At 45.6% G+C, this 20580-nt stretch overlaps 2 protein-coding genes across 2 annotated transcripts in view; one reads left to right on the top strand and one right to left on the bottom strand.

Annotated features, from left to right (window-relative positions):
• Positions 1-3450, bottom strand: part of Ccnjl (cyclin J like) — a 59806-nt gene extending 56356 nt beyond the window's left edge. Inside the window, exons 1-2 of the mRNA XM_008821663.2 lie at positions 3243-3450; positions 2768-2882 (exon numbers count right to left, since the gene is read on the bottom strand). Of these exons, the coding sequence (XP_008819885.1) occupies positions 2768-2830 (63 nt within the window). The 5' untranslated portion in view covers positions 2831-2882; positions 3243-3450. The remainder of the gene's footprint in view (positions 1-2767; positions 2883-3242) is intronic.
• Positions 3451-3520: 70 nt separating this feature from the next.
• Positions 3521-20580, top strand: part of LOC115068179 — a 38369-nt gene continuing 21309 nt past the window's right edge. The window contains exons 1-2 of the mRNA XM_029557926.1: positions 3521-4012; positions 9000-9126. Of these exons, the coding sequence (XP_029413786.1) occupies positions 3521-4012; positions 9000-9126 (619 nt within the window). The remainder of the gene's footprint in view (positions 4013-8999; positions 9127-20580) is intronic.

The following is a 20580-nucleotide window of genomic DNA, read 5'->3' on the forward strand; positions in this document are numbered from 1 at the left end:
GTGTCTAGTGTGTGCTAGGCACTTGTAAAGTTGTTATCCAGTGTTAGAAATGCATTATCAGAGTTAATGTTAGTAAAAAAATTACCCTGTCCAGGAAAGACAAAGGGCCAGCCTTTGTTCCTCATGATAGGAGAGGTTAGTGGGCGTATGGGTTTCATTCACTCTGCAATTTTCACTCAAAATTCTATTAAGCCAAATTTCTTAAAACATTTTTGAAGAGGGAGAAGAAATACAATAGGAATACAATCAACAAGCTGTATTTGGGGGAGGTGGGCCATTATAACTAAAGGGACATGAGATTTGTCCTAAGAAAGTCAGTTTCGAGAGTGGGGAATCTCAGGGAAATGAATTACACTGCTTCCAGAACACTTTCTCTTACCACCAGGTCCTAAGCTAAGTGCAAAAAATGGCAACCACCTGAATTCAGCCAACACTTCTAGACAAGGATTAAGAGCATACCCCTGGGGCTGGAGAGATGGCACAGCGGTTAAGAGCTGACTGCTCTTGCAGAGGACCCGGGTTTGATTCCCAGCACCCACATGGCGGCTACGAACTGTCCTTAACTACAGCTCCAGGGGACTCCAACGCCCTCTTCTGACCTCCGTGGCATTGCATGACACGGGTGCACTCATATACATGCAGGCAATACACTCATACACATAAAATAAAAATAAATAAAAAAGTACTTTTTAAAAAAAGAGCATACCCCTTAATTTACAGCCTTACCCTCTGTCCCTGACTGTTCTTGGAGACAGGGTCTCCCTATAGCCAGGAGGCCTGGAACTCGCTGACCTCAATCTCACAGAGATCTGTCTACCTCTACCACCTGAATGCTAGGATTAAAAATATGTGCCCAGCATACTCAGCTCTTTTTTTCTTCTTTTTCCTCTTCTTTGAGACAGTCCTCAGTGGTCTGTCTTGGAACTTCTGATCCTCCCACCTCCTGAGTTCTGAGTTACAGGTGCGCAGTACTGATCTGGCACTGATCTTGCTTTTGAGCTGAGCCACTAAGACCCAGTTTCTTTTCTAGATGCTCAGACTGCGCTACTCCAGGACCACTCTGTTCAAGAAAGAGCAAGGGAACAAGAGAAAGCTATGCCTAATAGAGAGGTAGGTTAGCAGGTGGAGGAAAAAGAAAACAGTAAGAACCTTAGTATGGCTGGAAGAGAATCACCCCAGGATGGGGCACAACCCCAAGAAGCTGAGGACTTTTGAAGGACTGCCACAGACAGAGTACAGAGGTGCTGAATGAGGGACCTGTCTCTGCAGGGATCCATGGTCCCCAGTACAAAGACTTCTTTCCTACTCTGGGTTGACTAACCAGGTAAGAAATCTAGTTGAGAATACCTCTCCTCCAAATAACATAGTACCTGAGAAAATGATCTTGAAAATAGATCTTTTCAGAGCTAACCAGTTAAAGTACAACAGTCCTATTGGATTAGGGTGGGTGTCCCACAGGAAACAGAGCCACAGAAGGACCATATGAGATAATGCAGAGGCAGAGACTGTGAGGAAGCGAAGAGCCAAGGACTGCCAGCAACCACCAAAACAAAGAGGCCCTGTGCAGTGGCATCCCAAGATCGAGGCAAGAGGACCATGAATTTGAGGGCAGCCTGAACTACACAGCAAGTTCGGGGCCAGTATGGGCTACACGGCAAGACCCTATCTCAAAATACAAGATGGAGGGATCTCCCCCTAGAGTGGTTCCCCTCAGAGAGAAGAGTGTGCCTGAGCACACCTGGATCTTGCCTCCAACTTCCAGAACTACAGGAGAAAATATTTCTGCTGTGAGAAGCTCTGCACCCTGTGGTACTCTTACAGGCCCCACTTCCCTACTTCACAGCAGCTCCCCAAACCGGCCTTCCCAGCCCAGGTGTGGAACAAGTGGGGGCCTCCAGTCCACGGGGCTTTTCCAGCTTCACCCGCAGGCTCGGAGGGGAGGGGAGCCGCGATCACATTTCAGCTGCCCCCCTTTCTACCACAGGAGGCAAGCAGGCAGTGGAGCTTTTGTTTTTCCCTGGTAGCCTTCTAGACTGTAACCGCTTTCAATTAGGTGTTTCTTTTTTTTCCGTCTTTTTGAGACAAGGTCTCACTCTGTTGCCCTGTCCAGCCTGGAACTCACTAGGTAGACCAGGCTGGCCTTGAATTTGTGGCGACCCTCCTGTGTCTGCCTCCCTAATTCTGGGATTACAGGCGTTCATCACCACACCTGGCTTTTAAATTCTAATCATTCGTCTCCTAATATTCCCGCTCTTAACATTTACCTAATATTTCTTTTCACCGAGTTACTATTTTACTACTTTTCCGTAAATTTATTTCGGCGTATGCTCTACCACTGAGCTATGTACTAATCTAATACATGTATGCTAAAAGTAGTTGATACATCATCATTACAATAAATGGAAATTCAGCATCCTTTATGGTATGCAAAATGCGCTGTAATAGGTTTTTGAATTACACGCGGAGATAAATACACAACATTTTCTCTAATGACCCATTCATGAGCCGTGTAAAATCATCTCGGGTGCGGTGCAATGACTGTTCTCCAACTGGTTGACTGGAACCAACTGGACCACTAATCAGAAAAACTTCAAGTTCTCGGGATCTCCCCACCACCCTCCCCAGGAAGGTGAAGGGCTGACGCACAGCCAGCCAGGCACGGTCAGTTCTGAGTTCCCACGCGAGGCATCCTGAAGACATCGACTCCAGAGCGAAAGCGATTCTAAATACCGAGACTCCCGAGTGACAAGGGCGGGGAGGGACTGACCTTCTCGCGCAGAGTGCAGTGGACGTCCGAGGCGATGCGCCCTTCCCACCATGGCTCATCCATCACCACCACCGCCCGGCCGCGGTCCGAGGCTACCGGGCTGTCGGGGCGCACCCTGCGGGAACACCGGCAACTTCAGTCTGAGCGCAGCTCGGGCTCCGCGACCCCCTCCTTCCGTGGCCCTGACCCTTGCTCGTCGGGGTCCCGGGGCGGGGCGGGGCGGGCGCCCTCTCCTGCCCTTCTTGGCGGGGTTGGCGGTGTCCCCTTCCCCTCTGGCTGCCAGACCCTGGATCTGGAACTGTGTGCAACAACTTGCAAATCTCTAAAGTCCCCTTTTGCAAAAGTTGCTAAGTCGCCGTCTGCGCTAGCTCGTCCCGGCCGGGTAGGTCACCGGCTCTGGGTCCCCAACTCCTCCCCCGCCGCCCAGCCTTTGTCCTGCTCACACATCCTGCCCTCCAGCCGGGGCGAGACTCACGCATCGCTGTCCCCGCGTGGGGCGCCGCGGGTGGCGGGTCCCTCCCCGCGCCGGCCCGCGGTGCCCTCGGGTGGACGCACGCAGCCGGCTCCGGCCCCCGCGCTCGCGACCGTCAGCCCCGCCGACCCGGCCACCGGCGCGTCCCTGCGTGCGCTCTGTCCCGCCGCGGCTCGCAGCTCCAGCCGCCCGGGGCCTCCCTCCCTCGCTCGGGGAATTGGGGGCCGGGCCTCGCGCATGCGCCGGCGGTGCTGCGGGCCCCGCGGGGCGGGGGGCTGGGAATGGCAGGCTTTCTTTCCCCCGTGCTGGGCTGCGCTTCCTGCCCTTCCTCCTTCCTCGGCCGTGTGGAAAGCTCGGCTCTCCCCTCCGCGGCTCGCAGCTCCAGCCGCCCGGGGCCTCCCTCCCTCGCTCGGGGAATTGGGGGCCGGGCCTCGCGCATGCGCCGGCGGTGCTGCGGGCCCCGCGGGGCGGGGGGCTGGGAATGGCAGGCTTTCTTTCCCCCGTGCTGGGCTGCGCTTCCTGCCCTTCCTCCTTCCTCGGCCGTGTGGAAAGCTCGGCTCTCCCCTTCCCCAGACTTGCGGGGGGTCCCCGGGCACCCAGCCAGCTTGATCCCAGAGCGCGGGGACGCGGCGCCACCTGCTCACGCCCCGCGTGGAACTCGCGGCCAGGACGCCCCCAGAAAGTTTGACTTCCGCGTGCGCGGCTCCCCTCCAACCTGCGGACGCCTCTCTTCTTTCCTGCTGTTTGAAACCTGTCTGTCCTGCGATGGGGAGGTAAATTTCAGTAGATTTCCAGTTTCCGCAAGAGCTTCTTCAGAAAGTCCACCCTTTGATATGCACAAATTCCTACTTAAAAGGGGGGTTCAATGAGTCCCTCATATTTTATTGTGCCAGCATTGGAGGAAAATAGTCCTTTTGGCAGGTTGAAAGGGTGGAAAGCAGTCCTTTAAATTCAGTTGTTTTCAGAAACCCGCTTTCTCGAGCCCATCAGTCATGTAAAGGCACAGCATTCAGGCTGTGCGCTAATTTTGTGACACCTTTGGTGATGCACGAACTTGAAACCAATTCCACCTCCCACCTGGGTGATTTTTGCCAGGCTTCTTTTCACGAAATGGAAAGAATACAGCTTGCACCAATTTGCTGGAGCTATAGTATCATTAAATGAGATGATACCGGGAAGACGATAATCACTAGGCGGGATAGAAAGTGAACTCTCAATAAACAGTTACTACCAAAGAGACCAGTTTCTGCCTAGTTTTCTACACGTAAAAGTTAACAGGTTAAAAGAAAAAATTAAGTCAGCTTTGAAAGTCTACCGAGGTGGTAGGTGCATACCTGTGATCGCGCTTGGCAAGCCCCAGCAGGACCAGACGTTCAAGGTCAGTTTTCATTACACGGGTGGTTTGAGCCCAGTCCACGCTCTGTGAGAACCTTTCTTTAAAAAAAAAAAAAAAAGAGGTCAGCTTTGATAAGCTTCCATTGGACCTTGAAAAGCAGCTTTAGCATGTATGAGCCCTGGTAAATGGGTAAAATAGGTAATGATTAAATTTAATAAATGTGCGGGCTCCTAATGAAGAAATTAGAAAGGTTGAAACTAACAAAGCTTTAAGATTAAGAACAGGTTAAAATGCCAACTTTACGTTGTTATCCTAATAAAGTTATAATAGTTCTGGGTAGATGGGGGCACTTATTGTTTGTAACATTCAAATGCAAAGGATGTATGAGAAAAACTAGGACGTTTATATTTCAAAATGGGGGAAACATCTGTATTTTACCAAATCTAAAAGCATATTGCAAACTTTAGTTGAAACAGTGTTCCACAGAATGGATGGATGGAGCATGGTGGAATGACTGAAAGCGCAGAAACATCCAGTATATTTAAAAACCCATGGAGTGCCGGGCGTGGTGGCGCTTGCCTGTAGTCCCAGAGGCAGGAGGAGCTCTGTGAGTTCAAGGCCAGCCTGGTCTACATACTGAGTTCCAGGACAGCTGGGGCTACAGGCAGACCCTGTCTCAAAAAAACCAAAAAAAAAAAAAAAGGAGTGACAAATGTGGCTTTTCACTTCTGTAGAGAAAAGAATGCATGGATACATTTGTTGTTAAATTAGGTAAAAATGATGAACTTAGCTGGAAGGGGGAGAAAGGAAAAGTAAGGATTTAAGTGATAAGCAAAATAAATATAAGAACCTCAAACAAGCTTGAGAGAATGAAAACACAGAGGGGAAGCCTGGAGCAATGGTCAGTAAGTACATGTATTTGAATAAAATGTAAAACATTGGTACAAAAATTGTTATCAAAAAAGGCAAATTGGAGAATGTTTTTTGGCCTCCATCTCACAGAGATCTGCCTGCCTCTGCCTCTGCCTCTGACTCCTGAGTGCTGGGATTAAAGGTGTGTGCCACCGCGCCTGGCTGTTTTTTTTTTTTTTTTAAAATTACATTCATTTAGTGTGTGTGTGTGTGTGTGTGTGTGTGTGTGTGTGTGTGTGATGCTTATCTGTGAGTGTGCATGTGATACATCTTCAGTATGTGGAGGTCAAAGGATGACTTTTCAGAATCTGTTCTCTCCTTCTACCATATGGGTCCTGGGGATAAACTCCAGTCCATCAGGCTTGGAAGCAGGCACCTTTACTTGCTGAGTCATCTTGCCAGCCTGAGAAAGTTTTTTTAACAAATGTCACATACACACACACACACACACACACACACACAGAGAGACACACACAGACACATATCTTATAAATCAATTATGTAAAACCCTAATACCCTTCATGCAGAAGTGGATGAAGGACACAAATAGGTATGTCATCAAAGGAAATTCACATGAATAATTACAAGCCTATATTCACTAGCAAACACAGTTTTTAAAACCTGAGTCATTTCTTTGTCAAGGAGATTTTGTACTTGTTAATTTTTCAGGTTAGTATACAAAGTAATGAGTTTCCTTAGAGCATTTTTACACCCATGTGTCATACTTTTTCTCAATCATTGCCCTCTACCACTGCACCAATGTTTTTGTTTGTTTGTTTTAGCACATGATGTGTAAGGTTGGAAAACTGATACAATGATGCTGGGAATACAGATGTCATCTTTCTGTAAAATAACTTAAACCAAAAAGGTTTAAAGTATCATTGGAGGAGGCTGGAGAGATGGCTCAGCAGTTTAGAGCACTGGCTGCTCTTTCAGAGGACCTGCCAGCACCTACATGGCAGGCAACAACTGTCCTTAACTCCAGTGCCAGGGGATCCTGAGCCCTCTTCTGACCTCTGTAGACACTGCATGACACAGGTGCACTTACATACATGCAGACAATACACTCAGACACATAAAAATAATAGAATTTTTTTTAAAGTATCATTTGATCCAACTACTGTATCTCTGGATGTTTATTCTAAATATATATAGAGAGAGATAGCTAGATTATAATATTCTATAAATGCAGATAAGTACATAGATTTATTTAGAAGGAATTTCATCAGAATTCTTTTTAAAACAAAGAGCTATTGTGGACTGTTTGAACAGGAAACTGGCAAAAAAATGATCTGGCTTTTAAAGACATTTTTAAAAAGAATGTATAATGAATTGGGGTGCGTTCACAATACCAATAGGAAACTGGCACAGGATCCCGGTTTACCACTCTCATACATGTTTTTTCACACACAAAAAAAATTGGAGTACATCCAAAGTGAATCAGAGAGAGAGAGAGAGAGAGAGAGAGAGGCTGAAACTAAATGCTCTGGGGCCAGGAACTGAACCCAGGGCCTCCTTGCATACCCTCCTAGGCAAGCCCTCTGGAGTGAGTGGTCTGGCATGGTGGCATATACCTTTAATCCTAGAACTTGGGAGGCAAAGGCAGGCAGATCTCTTTGAGACTGAGACCAGCCTGGTCTACATAGTGAGTTTTAGGCCCCTTGGGGCTATAGGGAGACCCTATCTCAAAAACAAAACAAAAAGAATGAATGTTGTTTTCAAATATCCGGGGGATACATTTGCTGAGGAGGCCTTCCACTGAGCAACAGCTTGCCTTTTGTGGTTTGCTTTTCACCACAACAGTATTTCTTTTCCAATTTTCTTTCTCTACTGGTTACACGGAAAGAAGAAAGCCCTTGATCCTTCACTAGTTAATTGGCCCCTTCCCTAAACTTAGCTATCAGTTCATCTGCCAGGCTGATAAGGAAGGGGAGACTTACACTTTGGGCTTTTCTCTAGGGGCTGTTTTCAGAGGAGTCTAAACATACTTGCCCTGCTCTGTTTTGTATTTCCTTCTGGGAAGCCTCTCATTTTGCCAAAATCTCTGAAGAGGAAAAATACATTGCACCAATAAACATACTTTTAGAGGCCACTCATGGTCCACAGGTGCCTTTAGCAGAGGGTGATTTCCTGTGCTGGCCTGCTGGGGAACAATGTAGCTGGAGTTACTTTCCCAACCAGACCAAGAAGTATTCATTCATTGATTATTCAAAAACTGAACCTTTATTAAATGCTTCTTATGGACCAATAACCACTCCTCCTCCACCCTCAACCTCTAAAGTTCATGGATGAAGAACCAAAGATTTAAAACAAGTACATTCTACCTACCTTCAAGTTTCCCATGTATAAAATAAGAACAAAATGATCTGCCCTTTACAATTTTCCTTAGAGCCAAGTAAGTCTAGTAATTACACTGTGCTATTATTTTATTGACTGTTAACGCTGCAACAAACTTCCTCTCTTCCCCCCATCCCCCCTTGCTCTTCACATGATACAAGCTCTTATATATTGACATGCTAAGCTCTCACCCTGGTCCCAGGCCCTACTCTGTCCATAGGACAGCCATTACCTTGTGTTTCCTTCAAAAGTGACTTAGGGGAGCCAGGAGAGATGGAGTTGGAGAACAGTCTGAGCTACACAGCAAGTACTAGGCCAGTCAGGGCTATATAGCAAGAACCTGTCTTCTTCCATTCTCCAAAACAAAGCCCATGTATTTTCCAGCATAGATATGACTCCCTGATTCCTTTATACCAGTGGTAACATGCTATCCACATCCTCCTGCCCTTCATTTTTGCATGGCGGTGTCCACAAAGCCTCATGGCATCTAGGGCCTCAGAACTCCTGGAACTGGAGTTACAGGTATTTGTGAGCCACTATATTGGTGTTGGGAACTGAACACAGACTCTCTACAAGAACAGTGAGTGCTCTTAACTGCTAAGCTGTCTCTCCAGCCCCCCAAGCAAACTTTTCAAACTGTTTCTAACTGTGTGCTAATCAGAATCAAGACATCATTTGCCAAATTCTCTGTGATCCTGGACTAGAAATTCTTGAGATAATCAAGCAGGAAGAATTAAAAAGCATTATTTTGTATCAAAACACAAAGTCCAGGACGTTTTTAAAGCTACTCCATATTACCTTTCTAAGTTAAAAATTGTGTAAGATCAACAAGATACAAAATTAAAAATTGTCTCTTCTAGGACAAGCTTATACATAGATGTGTGACCTATGTAGTTGCATGGCATCCTGTGCTAGTGGGGTTGTGTTGCATGCACACACATGTATTATATGATGTATAATTTTATTACTCTTGTACTTTATAATTTTATACTCTTTATTAATGTATATAAATGCATTATCATCTCTAAACTATTTGAATTTTGTTGTCAGTTCTGGGGACTAAATCCAGGACCTGGCCCATGTCAGCATGCTATGTACACACTCTACCTTTGAACTACCTAGTCCTTTGACACTAAGAATCTCTCTTTGATCCTGTATTTTGTAATGCCTTCCAGGACAGTGGAATGTGCAGTGGATGTCTGCTGTTCCTGTGGCCCACTTGCATATTGCATCCCCTATGCCTCAGGAGCACAGGATTCCTCCGAATACAGTCCAATGATACTTCAGGGGAATTGAATGCCGGTAAGCTATGTCCACAAGTAAGTATTGGGTGAGGACTAATAGCAACCTTGAAAGGCTGTGGTTCCATTTGAACCAGACTTGCTTTGAACATAGAAAGATGCGTGTGCGTGTGGGGACCCAAGGCTGATGTCGGAAATCATCCTTGATCACTCTCCTACCTTGTTCATTGAGACAGGATCTTCATTTAAACCCAGAGCTCCCCATCATGGTTGGTTTTTGCTAGCCAGCTTGCTCTGGGGATCCGTCATCTCGTCTTCCAAGGCTGGAATTACAGGTAGGTCACCATGCCCACCTGGCATTGTACGTGGGTTCTGGGAATCTGAATGAGTTCTGATCCTCATACTTCCATGGTAAGCACTTTAACCACTGAACCATCTCCCCAGCTCCCAGGACAGCCTCATTTTAACCAATGACATCTACAGTTTATGACTCTTCTTCCCAAGATCAGATCACATCTGCACATATTGTGGGGTTCACAGCTTTGACCTAAGAAACCCTGTCATATTCTCCTTATGGGTGTTTCTGCTCTGCATCAGGCAGACATGGCGTACAGTACAATGGAAGGGGAGGAAAGGGGCCACCCATATTTCCTTTCCTTTCAGCTCTGCTTAACCTACCAGTAGGCCAAAGGCAAGGAGTGTTGATCAGATTTCCAATATCAAGAAGTCAAATAAAAGCAAATTAGTCTGTGTAGTGTTACCGCTCTATTGTAAGAACTAGATATGTATGCATGAACCAGCTACGAAAGAGAAGGTTGTGTAATTTCAGTGATTCTGCATGTAGGTTGAATGTACACTTACATTTACATTTTTTGTTGTATTTATTTTAGCGGGGCAGGAGGATGTCACACAGGCCATGGCATGCAAATGGAGGCCAGAGAACAACTTGTAAGAGTCACTCTCCTTCCATCATGTGGGTCCTGGGGATCAAACTCAGGCTATCAGACTTGGTGGCAAGCACCTTTACCTACTGAGCTCAGCAGCCCTGTATTTGCATTTAAAATGGGAATTTTAATATATATATATAAAGAGAGAGAGCAAGAGAGAGAGAGACATCTCTCTTCATAAAACATCAAGACAAGGGGCTAGAGAGATGGCTCAGCGGTGAAGAACAATGACTGTTCTTGCAGAAGACACGGGTTCGAATCCCAGCACCCACATGGCAGCTAACAACTATCCAATAACTCCAGTTCCAGGGGATCTGACAGCCTCTTCTGTCCTTCGCAGGCATGTGTGCACTTACTTACATGCAGGCATAACACTCATACACATAAAATAGATATAATAAAATATTTTAAAAAATCAAGACAAGGTAAATGGACATGAAAGGGAAAGGAAAAAGTTTGTATTTCAGTAGCTTTACCAACACTTCCCCTACTTTTTGAGTAAAGGTTCCAGATTTTCATTTTGCACTGTGTTCCACAAATTGTGTAGCCAGTGTTCCCATCCTGCTCCTGACCCCCGAACTCTATCCCCAGAAGAATCCATTACATTTCCTTCCAAAAATATTTCATGCCATATTGTACTTAACCTGAACTGTCTCTTACTCCCATGGGGGAAATCATTTGGACAAAATGTCCCCCTTCACTAGTTTAAATATTATTGCTACAGTAATTCTTATTATGTTTGTTAATAAATACGAGGTGTAATACTTCTGGAGTATTTGCCAGGCACAGTACCACACACCCAAGCAGTCACCAAGAGCAACTGTCTCTAGTTTTCAAAGAGCAGTTCATCCCCTTCCTCTGGCTCTCCCCAGCCGTCTCTTCACTCAGCTCTGGCTCCTTGCAGGCATCTTTTTCATATTTGTACTGGTACCCAGCACATGCTCACAGTAAAGACAGTGTCAATACAGGTTGACTGAATTCATAAGCAGTGAGCACATGGACAACAGAACCAGTCGGGGCAAAGGGCTAAAGGAACCGCTAGTGAGAAGTTACCGTCCCCATCATTTTCCAAGCACAACACAGTTGCAGCATCATTTCTGATCTGTGACCACCATGTCTGCTCTGTGAGCCTTGTTTGTCATGTTAGTAAAAGGAACAAACTCCTCTTTCTTTAAAGGTTTGTTACCTCTTTGAAAAGAAGAGGGAGTGGAGGCCTATACCATTGCTTAGTGTTACTGTCTTTCATCATAATAACAAAGCACCCCACAAACAGTATATTTTCTCACATTTATTACCAAACACACTAAAAATGACTATAGTAATGAAATAATTTTTTAAAAACTGCTATGGAGCCGGGCGTGGCCGCCTTTAATCCCAGCACTCGGGAGGCAGAGGCAGGCAGATCTCTGTGAGTTCGAGGCCACCCTGGTCTACATAGTGAGTTCCAGGCCAGCTGGGGCCACCGGGAGACCCTGTCTCAAAAAGACCAAAAAAAAAAAAAAAAAAAAAAAAAAACCTGCTATGGAATTGCTTTTTAGAATTTGAAGCAGTTGTTTGTAAAATCCCCAAGGCACCTGAGTGAGAGACTAGCCCAATTCTAAAACAATGTCCTTTTAACTCCGTGTGGGCCACACACAGCCCCAGCCCCAGCCTGGGAGCCCTGGATAGGTGTGTAATAGGAGCCTTCCAGCCCCACTGGGATTCTGTGGAGAGCAATGGAGCAGGAGGAAATAAAAGGAGCTATTAACTTCAAAGCCCCTGAGGAGCCTGCCAGGCCTCCCTCCCCTGACAGACAATGGACAGGAAGGAGACAGAGACTGGACAGTAAAAAGTGACCAGACAAGCCTCCTTCAAGCTGGGGAGACCCTAACTACCAGCAGCAAGGCGCTGATTCCCTTGGGCCACCAGGAAGCCAAGGCTTCCAGGTTCGCAGAGGCCAGAAGAGAAAGGGGGAGCCAAGGATTCGGGAAGCCACTCAGCAGAGGCTGAAGCTGGTGAGGGCACAAGATGTGGGAAGATCTAAATTTAAAAAAACATAGCTGGATGTTCTGGCTGTAATCCCAACGCTTAAGAGGCAGGGCAAGAAGAAGGTGGACAGTTCCTGGCCACCAGCCTACGAAAAAGGGCCCTACCACCAAAGGAAATTTTTTTTTATTTTTTTTTGTCTTTTTGTGGCAGGGTCTCCCTGTAGCCCCAGCTGTCCTGGAATTCACTATGTAGACCAGGCTAGCCTTGAACTCACAGAGATCTGCCTGCCTCTGCCTCCTGAGCGCTGGAATTAAAGGCGTGCGTCACCATGCCTGGCGCAGGAATTTTTTTTTTAATTACATAGATTATCAGTCTCCCTGTAACCAGTAAAACATGATTAAAATACCATTAAGACCTTGACTCCTCACACACTAATAAGTAGCCACTATGTATTAGTTTTATAGTATTCTTGACTGGACCACATCAAGGTAAACAGTTGGAGACTACTGTAATATCTAGTGGAGAGGTGGGGTGCCAACGACCAGTTGGAGGAAGTGGAGGGTGTGAGGACAGGCTTCGGTTACCCCTGGAACTGGAGTTAAGCACAGTTCGTAGCCGCCATGTGGGTGCTGGGAATTGAACCAGGGTCCTCTGTGAGAGCAGTAGTGCTTTTAACCGCTGAGCCATTTCTCCAGCTCCTTTTTTGCTCTTTTAAAGACGGGGTCTCCCTGTAGCTTCAGCTGGTCCTGAAAGCACGATATAGACCAGGCTAGCCTCAATCTCACAGAGATCCGCCTGCTTCTGCCTCCCAAGTGCTTGAATCAAAGGTGTGCGCCACCACATCTGGCTCAAATTATGAGTATTTTTCATAAGCTACTTTAAACATCTTTCAAAACATTAAATATTTATTGATTAGATTTATTTATTTATTTATTTATTTATTTATTTATTTATTTTGGGTGGGGGATGATGAGCATGCCACAGTGCACATGTGGAGGCCAAGGGGCAATGTGCAGAGGTTGGTTCATTCCTTTTATCATGTGGGTCTGGGGACTGAATTCAGGTTGTCAGGCTTGGTGGCAGGTACCTTTACCTGCTGAGCCATCTTGCTGCCCCTCAACTCTTGAGGATACATTTCTAGAAGTGAAATTGCTGTGATAAAAGGTGTGATGGTTGATTTTGTGTCTCTACTTGATCATGCAGTGGGATGTCCACATGTTGAAAAAAATACTGTTCTGAGTGTGACTAGAAGATTCTTTCTGTAAGAGAGTAACATAGAATCAGTAAACTAAAGGAAGTGGTCTCCCTCCCTTTAGTCAATTAAATGTCTGAATAGAACGAGGCTAGATTGGAGTTTCTCTGTCTGGGTGCCTTGGAGTTGGGGGCATTACTTTCTCTTATTCCCTGACTCTAAGCAAAACATCGTCTCTTCCTGAGGCTCGAGCTCATGAGCATGAGAAAAGAACTCTACCATGGGCCCTCCTATTTCTCAGGCCTTAGAACTTGGGAAAAGATGACATCTTCTTGGGTTTCTAGCTTGCTTGCTACAGCTCCTGGAACCTGTCCGCTTCCCTAAACAGGTGGGCCAACTCTGTATAATTAGTCAATCAATCAATACTGTATTGATTCTGAGTCTCTGGAGTATCCTGACTTATACAAAGGTATTAACAGTTTTATAACTTCTGAGACAGATCATAAATTGACCTCTAGGAAGGCTGTACCCAAATACATCCCATCAACAACCATGTTAGAGAGCAGGACTTTCACCCAAAACAAGTTGCCATCAGCTGTGTATGTGTGTTTCAGCTTTCCCTCAGATTGACTGTAAAATCAAATACATTGGTTTTGTTCCTATTTCTTTGCTTTCCAGCAAAACTAGAGTTTTAAAAATATGAAAGCCTGGTGTTTGAAAGATAGCTCAGTCGTTAAGAGCACTTGCTCTTGGAGAGGAACCAAATTCTGTTCCCAGCACCCACATCTGGCATCTCACAACTGCCTATTATTCCAGCTCCAGGGGATATGATGCCCATTTCTGGACTCTGCAGGCACCTACACTCACATGTGCACACATGCACACACACACGCACAAATGCACATACACAAATAAAAATAAATCTTTTAAAAAATGTATCTGTCATTGTTTTTGTTTTATCCTACAAACAGTCCTTTACCTATCTTTGTGTTGATATAGAGTTCTACTAAGGAAAAAATAGTTATATATAAAAACGAACAAGCTTTGTTCTGTTAAAATTTTTTATGTGTGTTTTTTCTTCTGTCTTTGAATTTTATGTTGGATTGCTCTGACCTCCAGACACATGCAGCCAAACCTGACTCTCCCTTGTGAGAGTCTATGATTCTAGAGCACACTGGCGTGTATGCTCGTGGGAATGCAGATGCCAAACCTGTCTCTGCCCTCGCTTGCTGTGTGGCCTCTTGGATGCAGCTCTTCCATCTGTCACTGGGGATGAAGTTGGTTCAACCTCTGAGCTTTCTCTCTCGTTTAGTATTCTGCGATTCTAGTCTGGAGCTACAAACTTGCCATGCTGGGCTTATTTATAGAAACTGTTACAGCAGTCTAACTGGTCGCCTCATTTTGACTGTTCCAGGTTCCAATCCTTTTTTAAAAAATATTTTATTATTTTTATTTTATGTGTATGAGCATATTGCTTGCATGTATGTAAACACACCCATGTCATACAGTGTCCAAGGATGTCAGAAGAAGGCATTGGAGCCCCTGGAACTGGATGGTTGTTAGCCACCATGTGGGTGCTAGGAATCCTCTGCAAGAGCTCTTAACTGCTGAGCCATCTCTCCAGCGCCCATGTTCCAATCTTTAACTGGCCTCAATGGCACTAGCTTTCCTGAAGAGCAGTTCAGAGCCCATTACTCAGGACTTCTACACCAGACTCCAACCCATAGGCACCATCTTGATTTTCCTCCTGCTGTTCCAGCTTCTTACCTGTTGTTCCTTGTCAAAAGGAATATTGTGACTCAGGCCATTGCCTTTTCTGGGAACGCTCCCATACAACCCATGTCATATGGGGAAACTTTGCTTGACTTTTTAAATCTCAGCTAAGTAGCACCTTTTCTGGGAAGTATTTTTGTTGTTGTTGTCTTTTTTGAGACAGGGTCTCCTTGTAACTCCAGCTGTCCTGGAACTCACTATGTAGACCAGGCTGGCCTCGAACTCACACAGATCTGCCTGCCTCTGCCCCCCAAGTGCTGGGATTAAAGGCGTGCACCACCTTGCCCGACCTATGGAAAGTATTTTAAAAAATATTTATTACTTTTATTTTCTGTGTATGAGTATATTGTCTGCATGTATGTAAATGCACCTGTGTCATGCAGTGCCCATGGAGGTCAGAAGAGAGCATCAAATCCCCTGGAGCTGGAGTTGGGATAGTTGTTAGCTGCCATGTGGGTGCTGGGAATAGAACCCCGGTCTTCTGCAAGAGCAGCCAGTACTCTTTACCACTGAGTCATCTGTTCACCACCCCTCCCTTTTGGTCTTTTTGGGACAGGATCTCCCTGTAGACTCAGCTGGCCTGGAACGCGCTATGCAGACCAGGCTGGCCTTGAACTCACAGAGATCTGCCTGCTTCTGCCTCCTGAGTGCTGGGACTAAAGGTGCAGTGCCTGTGGAGAACAGAAAAGGGTTGTTGGATCCCTTGGAACTGGAGCTACAGATGGTTGTTAGCCACTATGTGGGTGCTGGGATTCGAACCTGGGTCTTCTGCAAGAATAGCCAGTGCTCTTAACTGATAAGCCATCTCTCCAGCCCCCTTGAAAAGCCTATTTACAATTCAGCTCTTTATGTGAGAGGTTTCATGCAGAGGTACCCTTTAAATGGAGCGATGCCGCTGAGGTGGTGGTGCATGCTTGTAATCTCAGCACTTGGGGCGCTAAAGGAAAGAGGAATAGGATTTTATGCTCATCCTCATCTACATGGCAAGTTCAGGGTGAGCCTGGGCTACATGAAAGCCTGTCTCAAAACAAACATGCAAAAATAAATGAATTAGTAAATGAATGAATGGAGCCACAATTCAGCACTCCTCTCCCCTGCTCCATGTCAAACCTGGCGAATTCCAAGTATTTATCCTGCCCTCCTAAGCCTCTAATTCATTTCAGATTTTCATTCCTTTTAATCTTTTAAAGCACATGCTAATATGACACAAAGGTACTATACCATGTAAGAAAGCAACTTCTAAATAATACCCAGAAACATTATTTTCCCAATACAGATTTTGATGATTTTTAATTTTAACTTATTTTATGTGTATGAGTGTTTTGCATGCATGTATGTGCACCCATGCATACACTGCCCACAGAGGTCAAAAGTCGGCATCAGATCCTCTGGAACTAGAGTTAAAGAAGGTTATGAGCTGCCATGTTGGTGCTGGGAACCAAATCCAGGTTCTCTGGAAGAACAACTTAAGTGCTGAACCATCTTTCCAGCCCCAAAGATTTTTTTTTTTTTTTTTTCTTTTTGAGACAGGGTCTCCCTGTAGTCCCAGCTGACCTGAACTCACTATGTAGACCAGGCTGGCCTTGAAATCAGAGATCCACCTGCCTCTGCCTCGAGTGCTGGGACTAAAGGCATGCGCCACCACGCCCAGCTAAGATTTTATTTATTTATTTTTTTGGTCTTTTTGAGTGCGGATATCCACAGTAGTCAGAGACATTAGGTCCCTCTGGAGCTGGAGTTACAGATGGTTGTATGTCATCCACTGTGGGTGCTGGGAACAAACTCTAGACCTTTGCAAGAGCAACAAATGCTTTTAAGCCCTGAGGTATCTCTCCAGTCCCATGATCAAGTTTAATAGCATTCCTTAGTAACTAGAGCTTCTATCAGCATCACTTCCTGTCATTAAAATTGCAAGGTCAAAAGTTGGAATTCCTACTGTGTGATCTGGGTAGCCCCAGGAAAGTTAGACTGAGTCTTCATGGCCTCATCTAAAGAGAAGGAAAACAGCCATGCCTTTTGGACTGATGAAAAGATGAAGTTCGTTCATTGATACCTATTGTGTGTAAGGCACTGTGCTAAACCAACACTGTCATCCCATGTACCTGTGTCACACAATCTTAGTGCACTTTTGAATTCAGCCACACTGGCAGGGGAGAGAAATGTTCTAAAGTCCCCTCTGGTTGCCAGAACCTTCTTCAGTGAAGAAACGCATTTGGACCCCAGGCAAGCAGCACCTGGAATCGATGGAGTTAAAGGGGTGTGGGGGCAGGGAAGTCAGAGAATGAGCACTTCAGCATTCTATCTCTCTGGGAAGTGTTCTGTATGTTTCTTAGAGGTGTGTGTGTGTGTGTGTGTGTGTGTGTGTGTGTGTGTGTGTCCAGTTCCTGGAGTACAGTAATGAGGCTATTAACCCCTCTCCATTGATTTAGCACCTCCACATTCTCACCTCTGCTTTCTGTCACTATCTTCCAAGCATATGCCTACATCCAAATTTTTGTCTCAGTATGCTTTGGGACAAATCCAAAATAAAGCAAACCATAAACAAGTTAAATGGAGAGGAACAGACATGAAATAGTCACCTAACCGTGAGGAAGAGGGAACGAACTAGAACCTAGAATGATAATTTCACTTAGAGTGCATACATCAGACTCACTGGGAAGGCCTGTTAATGCAGCAAGCTGGACCCACTCCCAGAGCTCTGATTCGGTGATTCAGGATGGCCGAGATGCTGAGAATTTGCATCTTTCTGAAATTCCCAGGTGATGCCTGTGTTACTGGTCCAGGGATTACCTTTGAGAATCACCGAACAAGAAGAATTCAAGACGGTGCCCAGCTAAGTGGAAAGCTCAGTGCCTCATGACAGTGAATTCACTGGAAGGCTGTCTGTCCATCCTGCTCAGCTGCTCAGGGTTGGTGCATTCCAAGTAGAAGGTTCAACCAGAGTCGAAGGACAGCTGAGTGCATGTCCCCTCAGATCAAGTATGGAAAGAAGGCTCAGGGTGGATGTGGTGGAGCGATTTGACTAAAGGGCCTGGGAGCTGAATCTGGACAAGGTGGAGAGAGGCTTTGAGAATGACTGAGGACTAGGACTAGAGAGAGTGGATCAAAGTTGAGATTTTTGGATGGGGTAACACAAAAGTAAAGAGTGGTGGAAGACAGGTGATTGGAGGAAAGGAGGGCAGTCTCCTAAGGTAAACCTATGGATTTTGAAAGTATCGAGAGTTAAAACAGGTGCTGTATTAGAGGGCAACAGTGAGCCAGGCACCAAAATCTTCAAGCAGCCAAGAGTGACTGTTGTCTATGATAGAGAAAAGGGATGTGGGGGTACATTCTGATGACATCAAGTTCACAGCCAGAAGAATTTACAGGAACAATGACAGAGCACAGAGCAGCTGTGGCCAGGGAGACAAGGAGAAGCCCAAACCACCTCCATGCCCACCGTGCAGAGGACACAGGGGGCCACATACCCACTTCCAAGGAGCCTGCCAGGGAAGCAAAGCTGGCGGGAGCAGCCAGGTCTATCGTCCATGACTCTCCACTGGGCCCAAATTACACACCAGAGAAACTTAAAACACATAATTGGTCTGGCTAGAAGCCCAGGTTTGGGGCTGTTTTTTTTAAGCCCCAAAGAGAATTTGAGTATACAGCCTGGGAAAGTTAGACGCTAGAAGGCACCGAGAGGATTGGCCCAGTGGTGTTTCAGGAGACAGAGTCAGAATAGGGGAGACTAAGGGCCATGAGGATTTGAGTTTGAATGGACAAGGGCTGAACTGGGAGGCCTGACTTATGGTAACAGGCAAGGAGAGGCTCTGGAGACAGAATCAGGGCAAGGCAGGATGGGCCACTAGGAGAACGAGAGAAGGTGGAGGCCTTCCGTGACATCGCAGAGGTATGACAGAAACTGGAAATGGGACCCCAATAGCATTGCTGTTGTGTAACAATTTTCTGTGAGGGGGCTGGAGAGATGGCTCAGCAGTTAAGAGCATGGGCTGTTCTTTTTTTTTTAATTTATTATTTTTATTGTATGTGTATCCATGTATTGCCTGCATGTATGTAACTGCACCCATATCATGCAATGCCCAAGGAGGACAGAAGAGGTCTTTGGAGCCCTTGGAATTGGAGTTATGGACAGTTGTTACCTGCCATGTGGGTACTGGGATTGGAACCTGGGTCTTCTGCAAGAACAGTGTTCTTAACCGCTGAGCCATCTCTCCAGCCCCACTGGCTGTTCTTGTAGAAGGTCTGGGTTTGAATCCCGTCACCCACATAGTGGCTAGCTACCATCTGTAATTCCAATTCCAGGGGATCCAACACCCTCTTCTGTCCTCTGAGGGCACTGCATGACATGGGTACATTTGTATACATGCAGGCATAACACACATAAAATCTTTAAAATTTTAAAAATTTCCTGTGAGATAAAACCTCTAACCTTGGAGGAAAGCTGGGTAAACAACAGCTGTCTGAAGGAAGGGAAACAAGATGTTCTAAATTTAGAAAGATAAACAACAGAATGTCTGAAGGAAGGTGGAAAATAGGATGTTCTAAATTTGGAAAGGTAAACAACAGGATGTTTTTAGAGGAAGTGAGACATTCCATCTTGCACGAAAGCTAGGTAAGTTCAGGAAGTGAACAACTCAATAGCTCTAGGAAGTCCCTAAAATTGACTAAGTTCCATAGCCTCCCAAGTATTGGGATTATAAGGATGTATCACCAAACTAGTCGTTTGTCCCCAAGCATATATAAGCCCTAAGAATGACTGGAATATTCTCTCAGATCAGCCAAGATTGTGGGAAGAAGTTGAGACTAGCTGAGCTGCCCAGAAAGGACCCTCTCCAGCCTGCTGAGCTGCCTGCAGGCTGTGTAGTGTGCTCCAGGCTTCCTGCTTTTGCAAGCCCTCCCACCCCCGATCCTGGGGTGGTTTGTGGTTTTGCTGCTGCTTGTGAGTCATTTCTTCTCCTGTAAGTAACCCCAGTAATACTCATTGGCATACCAAGTTGGATTCTGGGACTATCCTTACTCTGGTCTGCCGTTGGTTCACCATCTGGGATGAATAAATCAATGTTCATCATTCCCAGGAATAGGTCCATAGGTCCGAATGAATGCCTGTAGTGAAGGACACACTGTCAAGCAAGTGAGTTTCTCAAAATCTGACTGGCTGTCATTCGTGACTTCTCAACTGGACATCTAGGCAGAATGACTGAAGAAAGCAAACAGAAAAGGAAAGGCAGACAAGTTACTTCAGAGACTTTTTTTTTTTTGAGATAGAGTTTTATTTATTTATTTATTTATTTATTTATTTATTTATTTGAGATAGAGTCTCACTATGCAGACCAAGGTGGCCTTGACCTCACAGAGGTCCACTGCCTCTGCCTCTGTGATCAGCGGCTTATCCCACCCTGCCCAGGCCTATGTTAAGTCTTGACAGTTCTTTGATATTTACCATATAGTCAGTGATCTTTGATGATGACTTTCTTGTATTCCAGCTAGGTCAAAGCCATCTCTTTGTTATAGAATGTTTGTCCCAATACTTTATTCTTTTCATTACTGAAAAAATGTTTTCATATAGATCCATCACGCACTTAAAACACCTTCATTAGGTGATGGATACATCGTATCTACCTGTCTTGCTATAAAA

Source organism: Nannospalax galili, unplaced genomic scaffold (assembly GCF_000622305.1).
Source record: "Nannospalax galili isolate Female #2095 unplaced genomic scaffold, S.galili_v1.0 scaffold667, whole genome shotgun sequence".
Taxonomy (NCBI): domain Eukaryota; kingdom Metazoa; phylum Chordata; class Mammalia; order Rodentia; family Spalacidae; genus Nannospalax; species Nannospalax galili.